This window comes from Elephantulus edwardii, unplaced genomic scaffold (genome assembly GCF_000299155.1).
Source record: "Elephantulus edwardii isolate Elephantulus edwardi_28Jun2011 unplaced genomic scaffold, EleEdw1.0 scaffold00230, whole genome shotgun sequence".
In the NCBI taxonomy this organism is placed as follows: domain Eukaryota; kingdom Metazoa; phylum Chordata; class Mammalia; order Macroscelidea; family Macroscelididae; genus Elephantulus; species Elephantulus edwardii.
In genome coordinates this window covers 4,541,686-4,560,304 of record NW_006399980.1, presented here as the reverse complement: position 1 = coordinate 4,560,304, position 18,619 = coordinate 4,541,686, and the positions used below count along the sequence as shown (strand labels likewise).

Sequence of the window (18,619 nt, the reverse complement as noted above, 5' to 3'; positions counted from 1 at the left end):
TCCCTCTCCTGCGCTGTCCCTCTGCCTTTCCGAGCATGATAGAAGTAGTTTAAATTTCTATTAGAGGTTAGTAGAAATGTTGTTGTTATGTACCATACTGTCAGAATCTATTCACAGCTGAACCTTTAGCTGGTTTTCAGAGACAGTAAATAAAAGGAGAAAATTGCCCGTCTTTCTCCTGTAGAGAAGCTGGTTTATTCGAACCTCATGCCTTTGGGTTGGCAGCATAACTCCTTATCACCAGAGCTTCCTCAGTGGAGACAGTGGTGTGATTTTTTGGGAAATAGTGATACACTGGTTTTTTCCTCACCCAAGGTCACATAGCTGCTGAATACTATCACATAGCTACTGAATACTATCCATGGAACTCTCACGAGTAAGAACCTACATTCTAGGATGTTACTTAAGAATTTTAATTCTGTTATGTTTTAATTTAAAAAAGCTATGTGATTTGTGGGGTGAGAGAGATGATTTCAAGGTGCATTTGCGTTGAACGGTAAAACGCTTCCTTGTCTCTTGATTTCAGGTTGCATTCACAGGAACCACTTTTGTTGGCTATGTAGGACTGTGGACTGGTCAGAGTCCACACAAGTTTACAGTTTCTGGCGATGAACGAGGTAATAATAATAAACCTTGCAAAGCACTTTTAGCCATATCTCTGTTCAGTTGTAAGTACTTTACCCCTTTTCTACCACTCTGCCTCTCCAGCAGGGCAGTGACTTCCGTTCTAGCAGGGAGAGATGGGATATGCAGATAGCCATGAGGAGGTAGCAGGGAGCCTCATCAGAAGCAAACCTGGGTGATGTTGATGGGGAGGGGCACAGGGGTGGGCAGTTACTAGAGGTAGAGGATCATGGACTGTCTCATCTAGGTGACCCCAGAGAAGTTCTCTAAAGCTGGAGGAAGCCTGTTGATGGTGGAAAGAACAAAAACCAGGAGGAACAAGCTTGGTGGGTTCCAGAAACAAAACATAGACCAATGGTTATAGCATGGAGTAGAGGGGTTGGGCATCAGAGTTGATACGGCAAGCTGAGGCCAGGTTGTCCTGGGCCTCAATGAGGATTTTGAATTTTCAGATTAAGATCTTTGCTCTTACTTGCTAATGCTGCAATGCTTTCTTATCTATTAAGCATGATAATTGGTGCGGTGAGAATGAAATGACTCACGGTAGGTGAAACACATAGCAGTGCTTGCTGTTGTCATAGCTCTGGCTTCCTCTGAGCGCTAGATGCCAATATCCCACCACTTTCTCAGCATCTCTACTCTGAGGTTTAATGTTGTTATGTGCTATCGAGTCGCCTGTAACTCATAGTAACCCTATGTACAACAGCCTTAAACCCTGCCCTAAACTGTGTCAATCTCACTGTCTCTCACACACCTACCCCCATGTACCCCAGTCGCTGAATCAATCCATCTCATCGAGGGTCTTCGTCTCCTGTGCAGTCCCTCCGACCTCCCAGGCATGACATCCCTCTCCAAGGACTGGACTTCTCAAATAGAACATGCTTAAGCAAGCCTCTTGCTCCAGACACCCATTTTCCTGCTCCACCTCACCTCCAGCCAAACCTGTACTTCTCCTGGTTTTCTGTTTCTTAGGAAACAACAACTCCACCCAGTCAGTCAACACCCAGGATCATTGATGCCTCACTGTCGATGCCCTGCCAGTTGTAATCCCTAAACATAGATGTTTTTATCCATAAATGGATGAATAAGAAAATGTAGTTATCTGTGCTCTCCACGTGTACTACTAGGCCTATACATCACGCCTGTACTGCTGCTTACTCTGCTACTGTTTGTACTTTCCTCTAAGTTTTTTTCTACCCAGTAGCTAGATCATGCTGTTTCTGCATTTAAAACCTTCTAAAGTTTCTATATTCACTTCTAACTTACCTAAAACCTTCATGCCCTAGATGGCTATCACATTCCGCTTTGTATCATAAACCTCTCTCCCTCTCACTCCACAACACTCTTTCCTTTCCTCAGTCTGCCAAGCTTGCCCTGCCTTAGGTGACAGTTGTGTGTTCAGCCTGGCATTTTGCCCACCTTTGCTCAAATATCAGCAACTCTAAGATGCTTACTCCCTAAACGATCAATCCATCATCACTCATAGCTATATTATTCAGTTTTATTTTCTTTATTCTTGTTATAAAAATCCATTATCAAGCTAATGTCAGGCTAGATGTGTTTGGAATAATTTTGTCATTTTGGTGACATTTTGTATAGTGGATTTTAGTAATTTTTAAGAATTCCTAGACCAATTGGCAGCATCAGGATGGATGGTGAAGAGATTGAGATTGTACACAGCTTTAGTTTGCTTAGCTCCATAGTCAACAGTCTTGGCACCAGCAGCCAGGAAATTAAAAGACACATTGCCATGGGAAAGTCTGCTGTTAGGGACCTCTCCAAAGTACTGAAGAGCAATGGTGTCTCTCTGGAGACTAAGGTGCGTCTGATACAGGCCATGGTCTTTGCAATCACTTGTTATGCATCAGAGAGTTGGACAATGACTAAGGAGGATAGAAGGAGAATTGATGCCTTTGAGCTGTGGTGCTGGAGAAGAGTATTGAGAATACCATGGACTGCTAGGAAAACAAACAGATTTGTCCTGGAAAGGGTTAAACCAGGTGGCTCCTTGGAGGCAAGGATTTTGAGACTCCGTCTAACATACTTTGGACATGTTGTGAGGAGAGACAGGTCCTTAGAGGGACATCATGCTTGGGAGGGTGGAGGGACAGCGCAGGAGAGGAAGGCCCTCTATGAGGTGGATTGATTCAGTGACTGGGGTAATTGGGATGGGAGTGTCAGAGACAGTGCGATTGGCACAGGACAGAGCGAAGTTTAGGGCTGTTGTACATAGGGTCGCTATGAGTCGCAGGCGACTCGACAGCACATGACAACAACAACAACAACACACACCTCCTTCAGTGATGTTGATTACATTTTTCACTACTGTGTCAGTATTGTCATCATTTCTATTCTGGTTGTTCCTTTTCTATTAAGGAGTTTCTCTGTCTCTCCCCATTTTACCTCTTATCTTTGCTGTTAGGGTCACTGTTGACCATTTTGTCTCATATAAATGTTTTCTGAAAAAGGAAAATGGTGTTGCCAATAACATTTTATTTCTTTTTTAAAAAAATTATTATTTTTGAATTTATTATTATTATTATTAATTTTAATGAAAATTTACAGAGATTTTAGATTTTCCTTCATTCAGTGTTGCACTTTTCTCCCTGCCCACCCTTCACCTCCAGTTTGTTCTTCTCTTTGAAGAGTAAAACAAAAATTCTTTCATTGTTGTAACAATCCCTCCCCCATGAGCCAATCTGTTATTTAGCTGAAAGGGAGTCTCTGACAGTGGTTTCAGTTCAGAGTTCAAAGGATTCCTCAGGGTGATAGTTTCAGGAATTCCCTTAGGTCTCAATCTTTCCAGTAAATCTGGCTTTTTGTAAGAATTCAAGTTTTATTCTATGTTTTTCCTTCCCATTTCAGGACCATCTATTATGTGCCTTGTCAGAACAGTTTGGTAGTGATAGAGCTGGGCACCATCTAGATGTTCTGGTCTCAGAGCTGGGAAGGTCATTTATGGTTTATGTAGACTGTTAGTCCTGTACACAAGTTTCTTCTCTGAATCTTTGATTTCCTTCTTTCTCTTTTGCTCTGGGCAAGAGTGATCATTGGATCTTAAATGGTCACTTGCAAGCTTTTAAGACCCTGAATACTACTTAGCAAATTATGATTTTGTTAGGTGCCATAGAATTGAGTATGACTCATAGCTACCCTATGAACAAAATATATGAACCCTATTCTATCCTGTGCCATCTTCACACTTCCTGCCACACAAGAGCCCATTGCAATAGTCACTGTGTCAGTCCACCTGATTGAGGGTCTTCCTCTCCTTTGCTGACCTTCCACACTTCCTAGTATCATATCCCTCTCCAAGGAATAGCCATTTCTAGCAAGGTGCCCAAAGTATGTCATCCTTGCTTCCAAAGAGCACTCTGGTTGCACCCTCTCCAAGACATAATTTGTTGTTCTTTTGGTCATCCATGAGATATTCAGTGCTCTTCTGCAACACCACAGCTCAAAGGCATCAATTCTGTCATCTTTCAGTGTCCAACTGTCAGATGCATAGCACGTGACTGAAAAGACTATGGCTTGAATCAGACCCACCTTAGTCCTCAAACTCACATTATTGTTGTTGTTGTTGTTATGTGCCTTCGAGTCGCTTGTGACTCATAGTGACCCTATGTACAACAGACCTAAACCCTGCTCTATCCTGTGCCAATTGCATTGCCTCTGACACACCCATCCTGTTTACCCCAGTCACTGAATCAATCCACCTCATAGAGGATTTTCCCCTCCTGCGCTGTCCCTCTACTCTCCCAAGTATGATGTCTCTCTCCAAGGACCAATTCCTCCTTACAACATGCCCAAAGTATGTCAGACGAAGCCCCAGAATCCTTGCCTCCAAGGAGCAGCCTGGTTTAACCCTCTCTAGGATGAATCTGTTTGTTTTCTTAGCAGCCCATGGTACATTCAATACTCTTCTCCAACACCACAGCTCAAAGGCATTAATTCTCCTTCTATCCTTCCTAGTCATTGTCCAACTCTCTGATGCACAACAAGTGATTGCAAAGACCATGACCTGTATCAGATGCACTTTAGTCTCCAGAGTGACACCATTGCTCTTGAGTACTTTAGAGAGGTCCCTAACAGCAGACTTTCCCATTGCAATACGTTTTTTGATTTCCTGGGTACTGGTGCCAAGAGTGTTGACCACGGAGCCAAGCAGACTAAAGGTGTTAACAATCTCAATCTCTTCACCATGCATCCTGATGCTTACAATTGGTCCAGTGGTAAAAATCTTTGTCTTCTTGACATTGAGCCTCAATCCATATTGAAGGCTGCAGTCCTTGACCCTCTGCAGCAAGTGCTTCAGGTCCTTCTCAGTTTCAGCAAGCAGGGTTGTGTCATGTGCATAAACTAGATTGTTAGTAGATCTTCCACCAATACTGATGCCACACTTCTCCTGATAGAGCCCAGCCTCTTGGATAATCTGTTCTGCATACAGGTTGAAAAGTTATGGAGATAGGACACATCACTGGTGTACACCTTTCCCAAGTTTGAACCATGCAGGGTTTCCCTGCTCTGTTATGACAACTGCCTCTTGGTCCAGTCCAAGTATAGGTTTCGCATTAGCATGATCAAATGTTCCTTAAACTCACATCATTACTCTTCAGTAATTTGGAGAGGTTCCTAACTGCAGGTTTTTCCAGTGCAATGCATCTCCTTATTTCCTGACTGCTGGTACTAAGGGTGTTTGTTAATTGTGGATCCAAGTAAGATGAAGTTGTTGACAATTTCAATCTCTTCTCCATCCATAATGAAGCTTCCTATCAGTCTGGTGGTAAAAAACTTTGTTTTCTTGACATTGAGATGCAATCCATACTGAAAGAAACTAAGATGTAGAAGATAAACTTTATGAACTATATTATGCTAGTTTACCAAATTGTCCTACGAGACTATGGTTCTAAAACTTCAAACCTAGTAAACCATGAGGTGTTTGGTTTGTCTAGGAAATATCCGTAACTTTCCCCCCTGTGCTTTATTATACATAGGAAAATATATATGGCAGACAGTTATATGAATGTACATATGTCTACAGATACACTTATACATGTGCATTTGTGTATGTATACATATACTTTCCCATATACTTATTCATATATATTTAGGGAGCTCTGGTTGCCTGTGGTAAGAAGTTGGGTTGCAATCCCAGAGGCACATGGTTTGAGTCCACCAGCTATTTCGTGGAAGGATGGGCAGTATCCTCCAGTGCAATTAATTGCCTCTGAAAACCCACTGGAGGTTCAGAGATGAGTTAGATATGAGATGGTACAGAATAACGACATGTAATTTTCCTATGCAACCATATATATTTTTGGTTGTTACTGCTGTTCATAATTGCAAATGTTATACCATTTGCCAAAAATGTCTCTTTTTCTTGTGTACATGTTAGTGCCATTATTTCCCTTGGTCAGGCTGTCCACCTTTCTACATTTGGTACTACATTATTAATAACCAAAAAGAACAAGGGTCACCTATCAAAAGGAAGCCTGGCTGCTAACCAGACAGTTGATGGTTTAAACCTACCAGCTTCTATATGGGAGAAAGATTTGGCTTCTGTAAAGATTACAGCTTGGAAGCCCTGTGGGGCAGTTCTGCTCTATCCTATAGCATCACTTACACAAAATTAACTTGGTTGCAATAGATTACTATCTCCTTGGTGATTTCCTCTTCTTCCTCTTTTCCATCTCTGATAGCCCCATTTAATAAACATTGCTTTCCATATGGTTGCTTATTCTTGTCTTTTTTATGAAAGTGTGATGATATACTGTCTTATTTCAGTAAGCATAATATCTTCTAGATTCATCTATGTTATGTTTTGAGAACTCATCGTTTTTCTTAATGGCTGTATAGCCTTTTATTGTACATATGCACCATGTTGTATATATTCATCTGCTGATGGACACATAAGTGGTTTCCATTTTTTCCGCTATTGTGAATAATGCTTATAGTAAACATAGGTGTGGCACCCTGGCTGCTTCTGTTCAATTACAGTTCTGAAATTCCAGGGATCTAGACCAAGATTCAGAATGGCACATAGAGGATACTTAGTAATTTCTCAGTGAAAACTCTCAGAAAATAAATCAATAGAAATTTTGAAGGACATTAAAAAATAATTGGGGTGGGGGGGTGATTGGTGATTGTAAACATGCCAATTTTTCAATGCCTGAAAGCAAACTTGAAAGTTCTGAAAAACACAAGTTTTTTGCAATCTTCCTAATACTTTATTGTGCTGTGAATCGGTTTATAAACTGGATGATATGATGGTGTCTCATGTCTCAAGGAGGGACACATTTGGAACATTTGTGGCTCTTGTGGCTTTATTTTCATCCTCAAGTGGGTGTCAGCAGATGGGACTTGCCAGATGAATTGAGATGAAATGGGGGTCTCTGGCTCTTAGTCCACCATCATTTTGGTGTGCTGGAATTTAAAAATGCCATAATGCATGGCTATGCCTGCAGGCTGATGGCTATTGTGTTGTGAGTTGGTTTGCATGCTGGATCATGCCATAGGGCCCTCTGGCCTGTGGCCCTCAGGCCAAATGTTAATTGATTTGGGATGAACATTTTAAGTGGTACAGCAGTGATCTGTCTGTTTGCTCTACTGAAGTAACTTAGAGTTGCTGTGATGATGGACAACTGTGCCATAGGTGTGTCAAACACCATAATCAGCTACCCATTAGGGGCAGTTTGGTGGAACTCTCAGATTGATTCAAGTTTGAAAGTAGGAGTGGCATCCACTTCCTAAACCACATGCCTCGAAACTATGAACTTGGAGAAATGATGATAGTTCTAGAAAGGCTTTAGGCCTTTTGTTCATCTTTTGTTTATATATGTTAGAAGCAGGAGTGGCATCCACTTCCAAAATAGCTTGCCTTTGGAAATACCAAGAACCTGGAGAAAGGAAAAAGTTTTACAAGAGTTCAGATCTTTTGTTCATAGGGTCGTTATAAGTCGCCTACAACTTGACGGCACTTAACAACAACAACATACAGAAAGAGAGCCCTTGTTTTTAAATGTCAGTTGGGCCCGAGGCCTAGTGTTATTATTTTGGAGGAGCATTCTTCTAAGTTGTACAGCACTGTTCTGTCAATTTGCTGTACTGAGGTAAAATCTGGGTTTGCTGTGAAGCTGGACCTTGAGTCATTGGAGGTAAAATGCCATAATGGCTGCCCACGGTGTACAGTGTTTGCTGAAGCTCCCAGTTAAGACAGGTTTGGAAGAAGGAGTAGCATCCAACTTCCTAAACAACATGCCTTTGGAAACTCTGTGAACTAGGAGAAATTACGATAGTTATAGAAAGGCTTCAGGATTTTGGCTCATAGGGTGGCTATGAGTCATGCTTGACTCATCAGCAATAAAAAACAACAGTACTTGTTGTTAGACTACTTCCTCTTTGAGAGAATTAAAAGGTGATATTTCCTTAAGCAGGAAGCTCTGATGGCCTAGTGGGTCAGGAATTGTCCTTCCAACCCAAAGGCAGGCAGTACAACTCCACCAGCAGCTCTGCGGGAGAAAGATAAGCAGGCACTCTCCTACCACGTGACTTACAGCTTCTGAAAATCCTTTAGAGGGCCAGCTGCAAATAGGTTCTAACAAGATCGCAATGAGTTTTGAGTTTTTAGTTTAACATAATTATCACTATATACTGGTCTGGAGAAGGGTTATTTTTGAAACAGGAGAATATATGCATGTTGTTGTTGTTGTTAAGTGCCGTTGAGTCACAGGCGACTCATAGCGACTCTATGAAGGAGAGTCTTCGACACTTGGGTGCCATTCATCCTCTCTCCAGGTTCATAGGGTTTCTGGAGGCAAGCTATTACAGAAGTGGATGCCACTCCTCCCTCCAAGCTTGTTTTCATCTGGGAGCTCCACCCCACTCTCTGTCCACATTGGGTAGCCGACCATTGACACATTTGACACACCAGTGTCAGGTGTTCAGCCTCATAGCAACCACAAGAGACCACTGTACAGCAACTTGTACACCAGGGCTATACGACCCAGAGTAATGTCTGAACAAAAACAGTGGAAGACAGGCCCGAGGGCAGCGGATTAAAAGTCACCCACCTTTGACTTGGTAGCATCGCTTTCTGTCCACCGAACCAGCTGATCCCTCTATGTTGATGTTATTGTTGTTAAGTGCCGTTGAATCACAGGCGACTCATAGCCACCCTAATAAGGAAAGTCCTCAACCCTTGGGTGTCTTTCATCCTCTGTCCAGGTTCATAGGGTTTCCAGAGGCAAGCTATTACAGAAGTGGATAATATATGCATATTTTTCTTATTAGATAATACACATTTATTTTATACACATACACACACACATTGTAGATTTACTTTTGGCCCACATGAAATTGCAGCTTAATATTTGACAACTGTATGCTAGTGAAATGACTGTTCATCAGCCAACTTTCCTCTTCTATCTGTTACCATTCTTGGCAATTGTGAAAGGGGAAAGAAACAAGATTTCAGGGATTTTTAAGTTGGTGCTCGGACAGCCACATGTATACTCATTAGTCCTCTCTCTTCTTGGCAGATAAAGGCTGGTGGTGGGAGAATGTGATTGCAGCCCTTTTTGAGAGACACACTCCAGCCAGCTGGCTTATCCGCTCGGTGAGTATATTTCCTGTGGAGCCCGCCTCACCCTGAATTCATCTTCTTGATGCGGTGTCATTTTAGTGTTTTGGGGTTTTTTTATTATAATTTTTGTTTATTTTTAATTTTATTATTTTTGTGTGTGTGTACCATTAAATTGGATCTGACTGGTATTGCCTCTCCTTCTCCAGAGGAGCATCTGATGGATTTGAACCGTGTGCTTTTGGGATTGCAGCACAGCTTCCTTTAGTGTTGTTTTTATTGTAAGATGCTACTGGAAAGAGTAAGAATCTCAGTGATGTCTTGATATTCATCTACCTTTTTCATAGTAGGTTAGGATTTTCAGCAGTAGCTCAGTGAGAAGAGAAAACATGTTCTTCCACAGATATAAATATGTATTATTTTTAAAATATTTTTCTTATTAATTTTAATGAAAGTTTACAGAGACTTAGGATTTCCTTTCATTCATTGTGGCACTTTTCTTCCTGCCTATCCTCCCTCCCAATTTACTCTTCTCTTTGAAAAGTAAAAGAAAAATTCTTTCATTGTTATACAGTCCCTCCTCCCAAGTCCACTCCACTGTGCAGCCTTCATTCTGGACTCCTGTCATGACAATAATACCTAATCACATATCCCTTTTAAACAGTTCTCTCCTTCATCTCTTTCAATGCAGTATACATTATTCATCACCTCTTTCTCAGTCTCCCCTCAACCTCAATGTCAGTCCTGTTTTACAACAGGGGCACTCTGCAATATTTGTCCATTTGTGACTGAGATATTTCACTCAGCATAATGTCCTCCAGTGTCTCCCATTTTGTATATTTCATGAGTTCCTTTTTTTTCAATGCATCGTAGTATTCCATAGTGTGAATATACCAAAGCTTCTCTATTCATTTGTTTATTGATGGGCACTTGGGTTGTTTCCAGCTCTGTGCTATTGTGAACAAAACTGCAATAAACATGAGTGTGCATATATCAGCTTGGGTGTCAGTTATGGTCTCTTTGGGGTATATTCTCAGTAGTGGAATTGTTGGGTCAAATGGTATCTCTATTTGCAACTTTTTGAGAAAGTGCCATACAGCCTTCCATAGTGGTTGCACCATTTTACACTTCCACCAGCAGTGAATTAGGGTTTCAGTTCTCTGCAACCTCGCCAGGATTTTATGTTTGTTGTTTTGTTAAATTTTGCTATTCTTAACGGGGGTGAGATAATATCTCATAGTTGTTTTATAAAGTATCTTTTTTCATATGTCCCAATTAGTCAAATAAATTCCTTAGAAGGTGGCTCTGCATGCAATAAAACGGGCATCTGCTTTATAGGAATCTAGTAATAGATGCTAGGAGAAGCTATGATGCTTGGAAAAGTGGAGGGATAGCATGAGAGAGACCCTCAACCAGGTAGGTTGACTCAGTGACTGAGCAATGGGTTCAAGTGTGTCAGAGATTGAGAGGATGACACAGGGTTCATAGGGTTACTAGGAGTTGACCTCGACAGCACCTAACACCACGAATATTAAATAAACAGGGTTCCAGATCACATGGTACTGTATGTGCCATAGTGTTGAAGCCAGCTCATAGTTGACTCTCTTCAATGGGCCTTTATAGGTTGTAAATTGCATAGGAAAAGACTGCCCTTCTTTCTTCTGAGGAGCAATTGTTGATTTCAAACTGCCTGCCTGCCTTTGGGTTGGCAGTGTAACTCCTTACCCACTAGGCCACTGGAATATAATATACCATGTAGAAAGCGCAAAACTCAAAGCTCTCTGACTATGCAACTGGCCCTGCTCCACTTCAGCCCTTATGGCTGCTCTTAAATGATTGTCCTCTCAACTTCTTGCTGTTCTTCAAATGCTTTTGCAGAAGTACTTCCTGCATACACTTAAAACTTATACATCCCTTGCATTTTTTCTCTTTTTTCTTTTTCTTAAAATTAGTTTTAATTAAAGTTTACATAGACTTAGGCTTTCTAGTCATTCATCACCCCCTCACCCCCATTCACTCTTCTCCTTGAAAAGTAAAAGAAAAACTCTTTCATTGTCATGCAATCCCTCCTTCCAAGTCCACTCCACTGTGCAGCTTTCATTCTGGACTCCTGTCATGACAATAATACCTAATCATATATCCCTTTTAAACAGTTCTCTCCGTCATCTGTTTCAATGCAGTATACATCATTCCTCTCCTTCTCTGTCTTCCCTCAACTGCAATCTCACTCCCTTTTTACAACAGTGGCCCTATGCAAAATTTGTCCTTTTGCAACTGAGATATTTCACTCAGCATAATGTCCTCCAGGGTCATTCATTTTGCATAATATTTCATGAGTTCCTTGTTTTTCAATGCAGCGTGTATTCCATTGTGTTAATATACCACAGCTTCTCTATCCATTCATTTGTTGGTGGGCACTTAGGTTGTTTCCAACTCTTTCCTCTTGTGAACAAAGTCGCAATAAACATGGATGTGCATATATCTGCTTGAGTGGTGGGTTGTTGCAGACTGAGGGTCCCAAAGAATGGAATAATTTTATAATTATTAATAATGAGACAAACAGCCAGGAATGTGATAGAGCAGAGAGCATAAAATGGGGCCAGCAGTTCTCGACTGAAGACCCCAAGACAAGCTTCTCTGTGTCTTTATTGAAAATTATCAGGAAGTAAATCACAAAGAGAATTCAATGCAAATGAAGCCAAGCTCTTTCTATTGAAAACCTGCTTGACTCAGGAAGGAGGGGTTCACAAATGCAAGAATTTGGTTTACCCTTAACTATTAACCTTGATGCCTCCGGGTGAACTCTAGCTCAGGAAGTAACACTCCCTCTGTAGGGGGCCCCTTGCTATGGTTTCTTTTGGGTAAATTCCCAGTAGTGGATCTCTTACATTTTTGAGATGACTTCAAAAATTTTTCATCATATGTTTTAAAAGCTACTAAAAAAAAATCCAGTGTTTATAATGTTATTATTACAATAAAAAAAACTCTTAAAAAGAATACACTGAAATCTAGCCAGTAGAATATAGAAAGAACACTAGATTGAGTGTTTTATTTAGATATAGTTTACATTCAGCCAATGCACAGATCGTCAAGAGTTTACTTAGTTCACCTGGTTTTGAGAGTTGCATGCACTTGTTTATCCATGTAACCAACAACAAAATAAGACATAAAACATTTAATTTCCATGGATAATTCCCTACTGATCCTCTCCACTCCAGGGAAATATTTTCTTTTGCTTGGTATGTTTTTCATATTCATCTGTGTTGTATGTGCCAGTAACACTTTCCTTTTTATTACTGAGAGCTATTAAATTTTGAGAATTAATTTGTCATGAGGTGTTTATCCATTTTTACTATTGGTGGGCATTTGAATTTTCAGTGTTTGGCTGCTGTGATTGAGATTATTGTGGAAATTATTGCACTAATATTTTTATAAAAATATGTCTTCCTTTTGTTAATACTCTTCTCCAGCAACACAAATCAAAGTCTTTGATTCTTCTATCGTTATCAGTCATTATCCAGCTCTCTGATTGATGCATACCAGCAATTGCAAAGACTACTGCTTGGATCAGACACACATTAATCTCTAGATTGAAATTGTTGCTCTTTAACACTCTGGAGAGGTTCCTGACAGCAGACTTCCCCAATGCAATTCGTCTTTTGATTTCCTGACCACTGGTGCCACAAGTGTTGATTGTGGAATCAAGCAAGCTGAAATAGTTAACAATCTCAATCTCTTCTCCATCTATCATGATGCTGCCAATTGGCCCAGTGGTGAGAATCTTTGTTTTCTTGATGTTGAGCTTCAATCCATATTGAAGATCACAGTCTTTAATTTTCTGCAGCAGATGGTTCAGGTACTCCTCAGTTTCAGCAAGCAAGGTTGTGTCATCTGCATAGTCTGGGTTGTTGAGGTTGTTGATGAGTCTTCCTCCAATCCTGGTGCCCCAGTCTTCCTCATAAAACCCAGCATCCTGAATGATCTGTTCCACATATAGATTGAAAAGATGAGGAGATAGGATGCATCCCTGATGTACACCTTTTCTGATTTTGAACCATGCGGTGTTTCCTTGTTCTGTTCTGACGACTGCTTCCTGGTCCAAGTGTAGATTTCACATGAGCACAATTAAGGACAAAAGAGCACACTCAGATTAGACTAGCAGATATGGTGACTATACTTGAAGGTTCTGGGAGAATAAGAATTGGATCTTTTAGATTCACTGATCTTTCCCTAGAGCAGAACCGTGCCTCCCACATAATAAGTATTCAAGAAATAGCTGTTGAGAATACTTGAGTAATTCCAAAGTGCATAACAATAAGATTTTGCTTATCTTCAGGGGTTAGTGCTGATAAATAATAAAAATAACAAAGTCTTAAAGATAAAACAAACTTATTGAAAGAACAGATGATTGGAGAAGTGTGGAGTCTTTTGGGTGTCTTTGGGACCTGCCTAAAAGACTCACAGACTTGAGGATGAGGAGCCAGACCTAGAAGTTGTTAGCTTCCGGTTCTCTACTTTTATGAGAAAAATCCTACTGCTGTGGGGACCCCCCTTTATCCCCCATGGCTGAAATGTCTTCCATCTCAGGAGCCCTGATACCCAAAGGATGAGCTCAGAGAAGTTTTTAGATATTGCTGGTAGATGCCATCGAGTTGAGAGTGACCCTATGAATAACAGATCTGAATCCTATCTTGTCCTGCACTGTCCTTATCGTCTCTGACACACTAGAGCCCATTGCTGAAGTCACTGTGTCAATCCTTTTTGTTCAAGATATTATTGCTGTTGTTAGGTGCCATTGAGTCAAGAGCAACCCTAAGAACAACAGATCTGAATCCTGCCCTATCCTGTGTCACCCTTATCATCTCTGGTACACTAGAGCCCATTGCTGATGTCACTGGGTCAGTCCATTTTGGTTGAGGGTCTTCCTCTTCTTTGCTGACACACCATCTTTCCAAGCATGATTTGTTTTTTCCAGGAATATCCTTGTCTAGCTTCTTGTCCAAAGTGTGAGACTCTTGGTCCTGTGGTGAGGACTTCTGTTTTCTTGATGTAGAGATTGAGGTATAATCATGGCTAAATATATCAGGAGAATAATCTTTGGACCACTTGTCTGTCTATTGGTATAGACCACTAATACATCTCTCCCCCATTTTTTCAGACCCTGAATGAGTCAGAAAACTTTGAAGAAGCTGCCTTAAAATTGGCCAAGACTCCAATCATTTCTGATGTTTATTTTATTGTTGGTGGCGTGTCCCCCAGGGAGGGAATAGTTGTAACAAGGAACAGAAATGGCCCAGCGGACGTTTGGCCATTAGAACCTTTGCAAGGAGAGTAAGTAGAATTGAGGGTTCTGGTCACTCTTTATAAGTATGTATAGGGGTGCGTGTGTGTGTGTGTGTATTTTTTTTAAATGATGCCATGAGATAATTTAATTTTGCATATTCTTCTTTATCGAGGCCCTAAATGACTTTGGTGCTCTTTTGTAGGTGGTTCCGAGTGGAGACAAATTACGACCACTGGAAGCCAGTACCTAAGGGAGATGACCGAAGGTAGACCTCTCCACACCCACTAGTTTGCAGGACTTTGCTATAATCAGAAGGACCCCCCCCCCTTCATTTTACAGGAATTGAGTAGACAGGTGCTGTTCTCTGTCAGAAAGTATACCTTGACTCCCTTGCTAATATGCCCTGGCCTAGATGGAGAGTATAGTGTGTGTTGTAGTTGTTTGGTGTTGAGAGTGTGAGATTGGTCCTGATCTCAGCATCAGGAGCCCTTGCTTCTGCCACCAGCCCTGCCAGTGACTCACCTCCATGAGCTCTGTATGGAGAATGAAGAATGAAGAATGAAGGGAACAGGCTGGGTTCCTAGTCTTCTATGTATGACTTAGTTGGAAAGGACATTTCTTAAATAAGTAAATAGCCAGTCCAGGAGTTTTTGTTGTTTCTTTCAATTTTGGAAGTTTTATAATTATATATTAATCAAGGAGCCTGGCTGATAAAAATGGTTTGTGGCTGACTGCTAATCTGAAGGTTGGTGGTTTGAACCTCTGTAGCCACTCTATGGAAGAAGGGCTTTTGAGCTACTTCCTTCTGTAACGATTAAAGCCCAGAAAATTCTATGGAGCAGTTCTGCTCTGTAACACCTGGGCTCTTGTAAACTGGAATTGACCCAATGACAAAGCAGAAATAGACAGAAGGTAACTGTAAGTCAGAGCATCTCCCAAAAGTGAGTAGTTAATGATAGACCTCACCTTACTAGAAAAAAGTAGAAAGGATTTAAAAAATATTTAAAAAGCATTTCAGGAGTATGCTGCCAACTATTTAATTATGTGGCAACATAGTTTTTACTCTCCTTTGAGTAAACGGTGTAAAAAGCCCAGTTGTTGAATTGGTTCCACCGTGTTAGTTTGGGCCAACATAGGAAGTATTCATGGGGTTTTGAGGACAGGGGTGTGAGGATATGCCTTGTGTTGTGCCTCCCAAAGAGAGATCTGATGAGATGCCGTGTTGACCTTTGACCACTGTCCTTCCAGGACGCCTGCCATCAAAGCCCTTAATGCCACTGGCCAAGCAAACCTCACTCTGGAGACACTATTCCAGGTAATTTATGTTGCTATGCCCAACTTTTGCCATGATGTTTGATGTCTTGTTAACAGTAGTAACAATTCTCTGAAATCACAACTTTAAAAAATGTATGTGATAGATTAAATGTTAGTGTGAATGTTTAGCCAGCTTCCAACATTAAAAAAAAAGTCTGATGATATTTTATGGACATGTTTTTGTATAGGTTAAAGAATCTATCTTATCTAAGTTTTATTTCACTTTTAAAAAATTGACATAATTGTATGTTCACTGTTTAAAAGGAAAAAAAAGGATTTTAAAAAATTTGTAGCTGCATTGTTGTTTTATTGATTGCTGTCGAGTTGAACATGACTCATAGCGACCCCATGAACAAAAGGCCTGAAGCCCTTCCACAACCATCGCCAATCCTCAAAGTTCACAGTTTCCAGAAGCGTGTTGTTTAGGAAGTGGATGCCACTCCTGCTTCCAAATAGCTTTACCACCTCAATATTCACTGATGTACTGAATGATTTATATATAGTCTTCTTCTTATGACGCTTGATGTATTTCTTTTACAGTATTCTTTGTAATATGTTATTTTTCTATGCAGGTTTTGTCAGTAGTCCCAGTTTTTAACAAGTAAGTAGCATGTCTACTAACATTGCTGTTGTTAAACCTCTTAGAATGGTAAATTTATCATGCTCTTCCTCAGCAATGATATGTGGGCTCCATGGACCAGGCATTCTAGGTTCTATATGGACAGCAGTGAACAAAACTTAAGTCCCTGCTTTCAGGGGGTTGACATTCTAGTAGGGGCAGGCAGCACATTAAACAGATACACTGTAAATCTAGTGAGAAGTCCTGTGAAGAAAAGCAAAGGTAAGAAACAGGACGATGGGGCAGGAACAAGGCAGAGACGTCTTCATCCTAGCTTAAAAAAACAGACACCGAACCAGAACCACACTCAGGAACCCGGATTTGTAGCAGATGCCAATTTCCATGGTGTAACTGCTTCCACCATGGCCAATGTCAGACTTCGAGATGCTGCATAACATTTGCATAGCTAACAGTCGGTGCTGACCACCAGCCTGTGAGCGTCTGGGCCAGCACTACACTCGTAGGGCTCCCTGAGCAGGGGACAGACTTCCACATGTCAGAGGTACAGTTTTGTCCCTCAAGGTTTGTTTTAAAAGAGAGTTGAAAACCTTGATTTGGCTTCTTCCAGTTATTTTTCAAAGCGCTTCTATAATGAATAGTGAATGTATCTTTTAGGAATTAGTATCATAATAAAATAATTCTGCTTATTTTCGTAAAACACAGTGAAAATTTCCCCATTATATTGTGTAGGGCTTTTGAGTATATTTTTTAATATCTGGATAGTGGAGTTGTTCGGTGCTGTTGGTGCATAATGACCCCTTGTGAGACAGAACACAATGCCCTTGGCCCTGGGCCATCCTCGCCATTGGTGCTGTGTTTGAGCCCTTTGTTGCACCCACTGTTTCCACCCATCTCATTGACATTCTTCCTCTTTTTCACAGACTCTACCAAGCATGCTGGCCAATAGGACATCCTATTGTTAACTGTTACCTAACTGTTAGTTTTTCCTCTATTAAAACTCTGAAATAAGCATGTTTATCCATTTACCCCTGCTTTGGATTGTTCCCTTTGGTTGAATTCCTAGAAGTAGGATTACTGAGTTAAAGAGTATTTACATTTAAACTCATTGCCATCGAGTTGGCTGACACTCCAGCAAGTTTTCAGAGACTGTAAATTGCATGGGAGGAGACTGGCCATCTTTCTCCTGAAGAGCAGCTGGTGTATTTTAGGTTGGTAGCCTATCTCCTTACCTGGGACACCAGAGCTCACCGAGCATGTTTAAATGCCTCCAGTAATGTGTTTTGATTTATTTTTTCTAAAATTAAGCCTGCAGTTATTAAAACATAGTTTGTGGTGTAGTTTGTTTCTCTCTATTTTATAATTGAAACCCCAAGAGGAACTAAACTGTTAAAATAATGGTCACCACTAAGCCAGATTATCACAGATAATCTGCTCTTTGACCCTCTACATGTAATTATTAAAGCTGTTCAAAATGGGAGGTTGATAAGAGTTTGAGCGTTAATAGCAAACTCTGTGCTGCCCCCTAGTGCTGTTCTACAAAATTACATTTACCTGCAATAGAACTCTTCTGTGGCTTTAAGCAGAGAAGATACTGAAACAGAGATAGCAGGCAAGTAGCTGAGGTCCCTTTGAGGGAGCCTACATGGCTTTTGGGTGTGGCCTCTGTCTACTCTCTTTGGATTTATGATTATCTTTGAACTTAGCACCGGTAATTCTGCCAATTCCTGAACCAAGCCAGCTCTAGATGCTTTCACTGGTAGCAGAGAGGAGTGAACGTGTGTGTGTGTGTGTGTGTGTGTGTGTGTGTGCGCGCGCGCGCGCACGTGCACATGTGCTTATACACTCATATTATTAAAAATTTGTCTAATTCTTTTCAGCTGCACAATTTATACTACAGTAATGAGCGCTGCCTTTCCAGACAAGTACATGACTAGGATCAGAAACGTGGGTTAGAAGTAAGTATAAGGGTGAATTGTAGGGATTGTAAACTGTATAACCACTCTGGAAGGCAGTTTGGCTTTTCCTCAAAAAGCTGGACATAGAAAGTCCATATGACCCCGCTATTTTTCTACTTGGAATATACCCTGAGAAAATGAGAACTGAGGCACAAAAGGAGACTTGTACATCAATGTTCATAGCAGCGTTATTCATCATTGCAAGAACATGGAAACAGCCCAAATGTTCAACCACAGTCGAAAGGACTGCGAAATTATGGTCCATTCACACAATAGAATACTAT

General features: G+C 40.9%; 1 protein-coding gene across 1 annotated transcript in view; it reads left to right on the top strand.

The window, feature by feature from the left end:
• NAAA (N-acylethanolamine acid amidase) overlaps positions 1-18,333 on the top strand; it is a 31,132-nt gene extending 12,799 nt beyond the window's left edge. The window contains exons 4-10 of the mRNA XM_006898479.1: positions 527-617; positions 9,162-9,238; positions 14,361-14,533; positions 14,689-14,751; positions 15,735-15,801; positions 16,373-16,401; positions 18,258-18,333. Coding sequence (XP_006898541.1) covers positions 527-617; positions 9,162-9,238; positions 14,361-14,533; positions 14,689-14,751; positions 15,735-15,801; positions 16,373-16,401; positions 18,258-18,333 — 576 coding nt within the window. The remainder of the gene's footprint in view (positions 1-526; positions 618-9,161; positions 9,239-14,360; positions 14,534-14,688; positions 14,752-15,734; positions 15,802-16,372; positions 16,402-18,257) is intronic.
• The last annotated feature ends 286 nt before the right edge of the window (positions 18,334-18,619 follow it).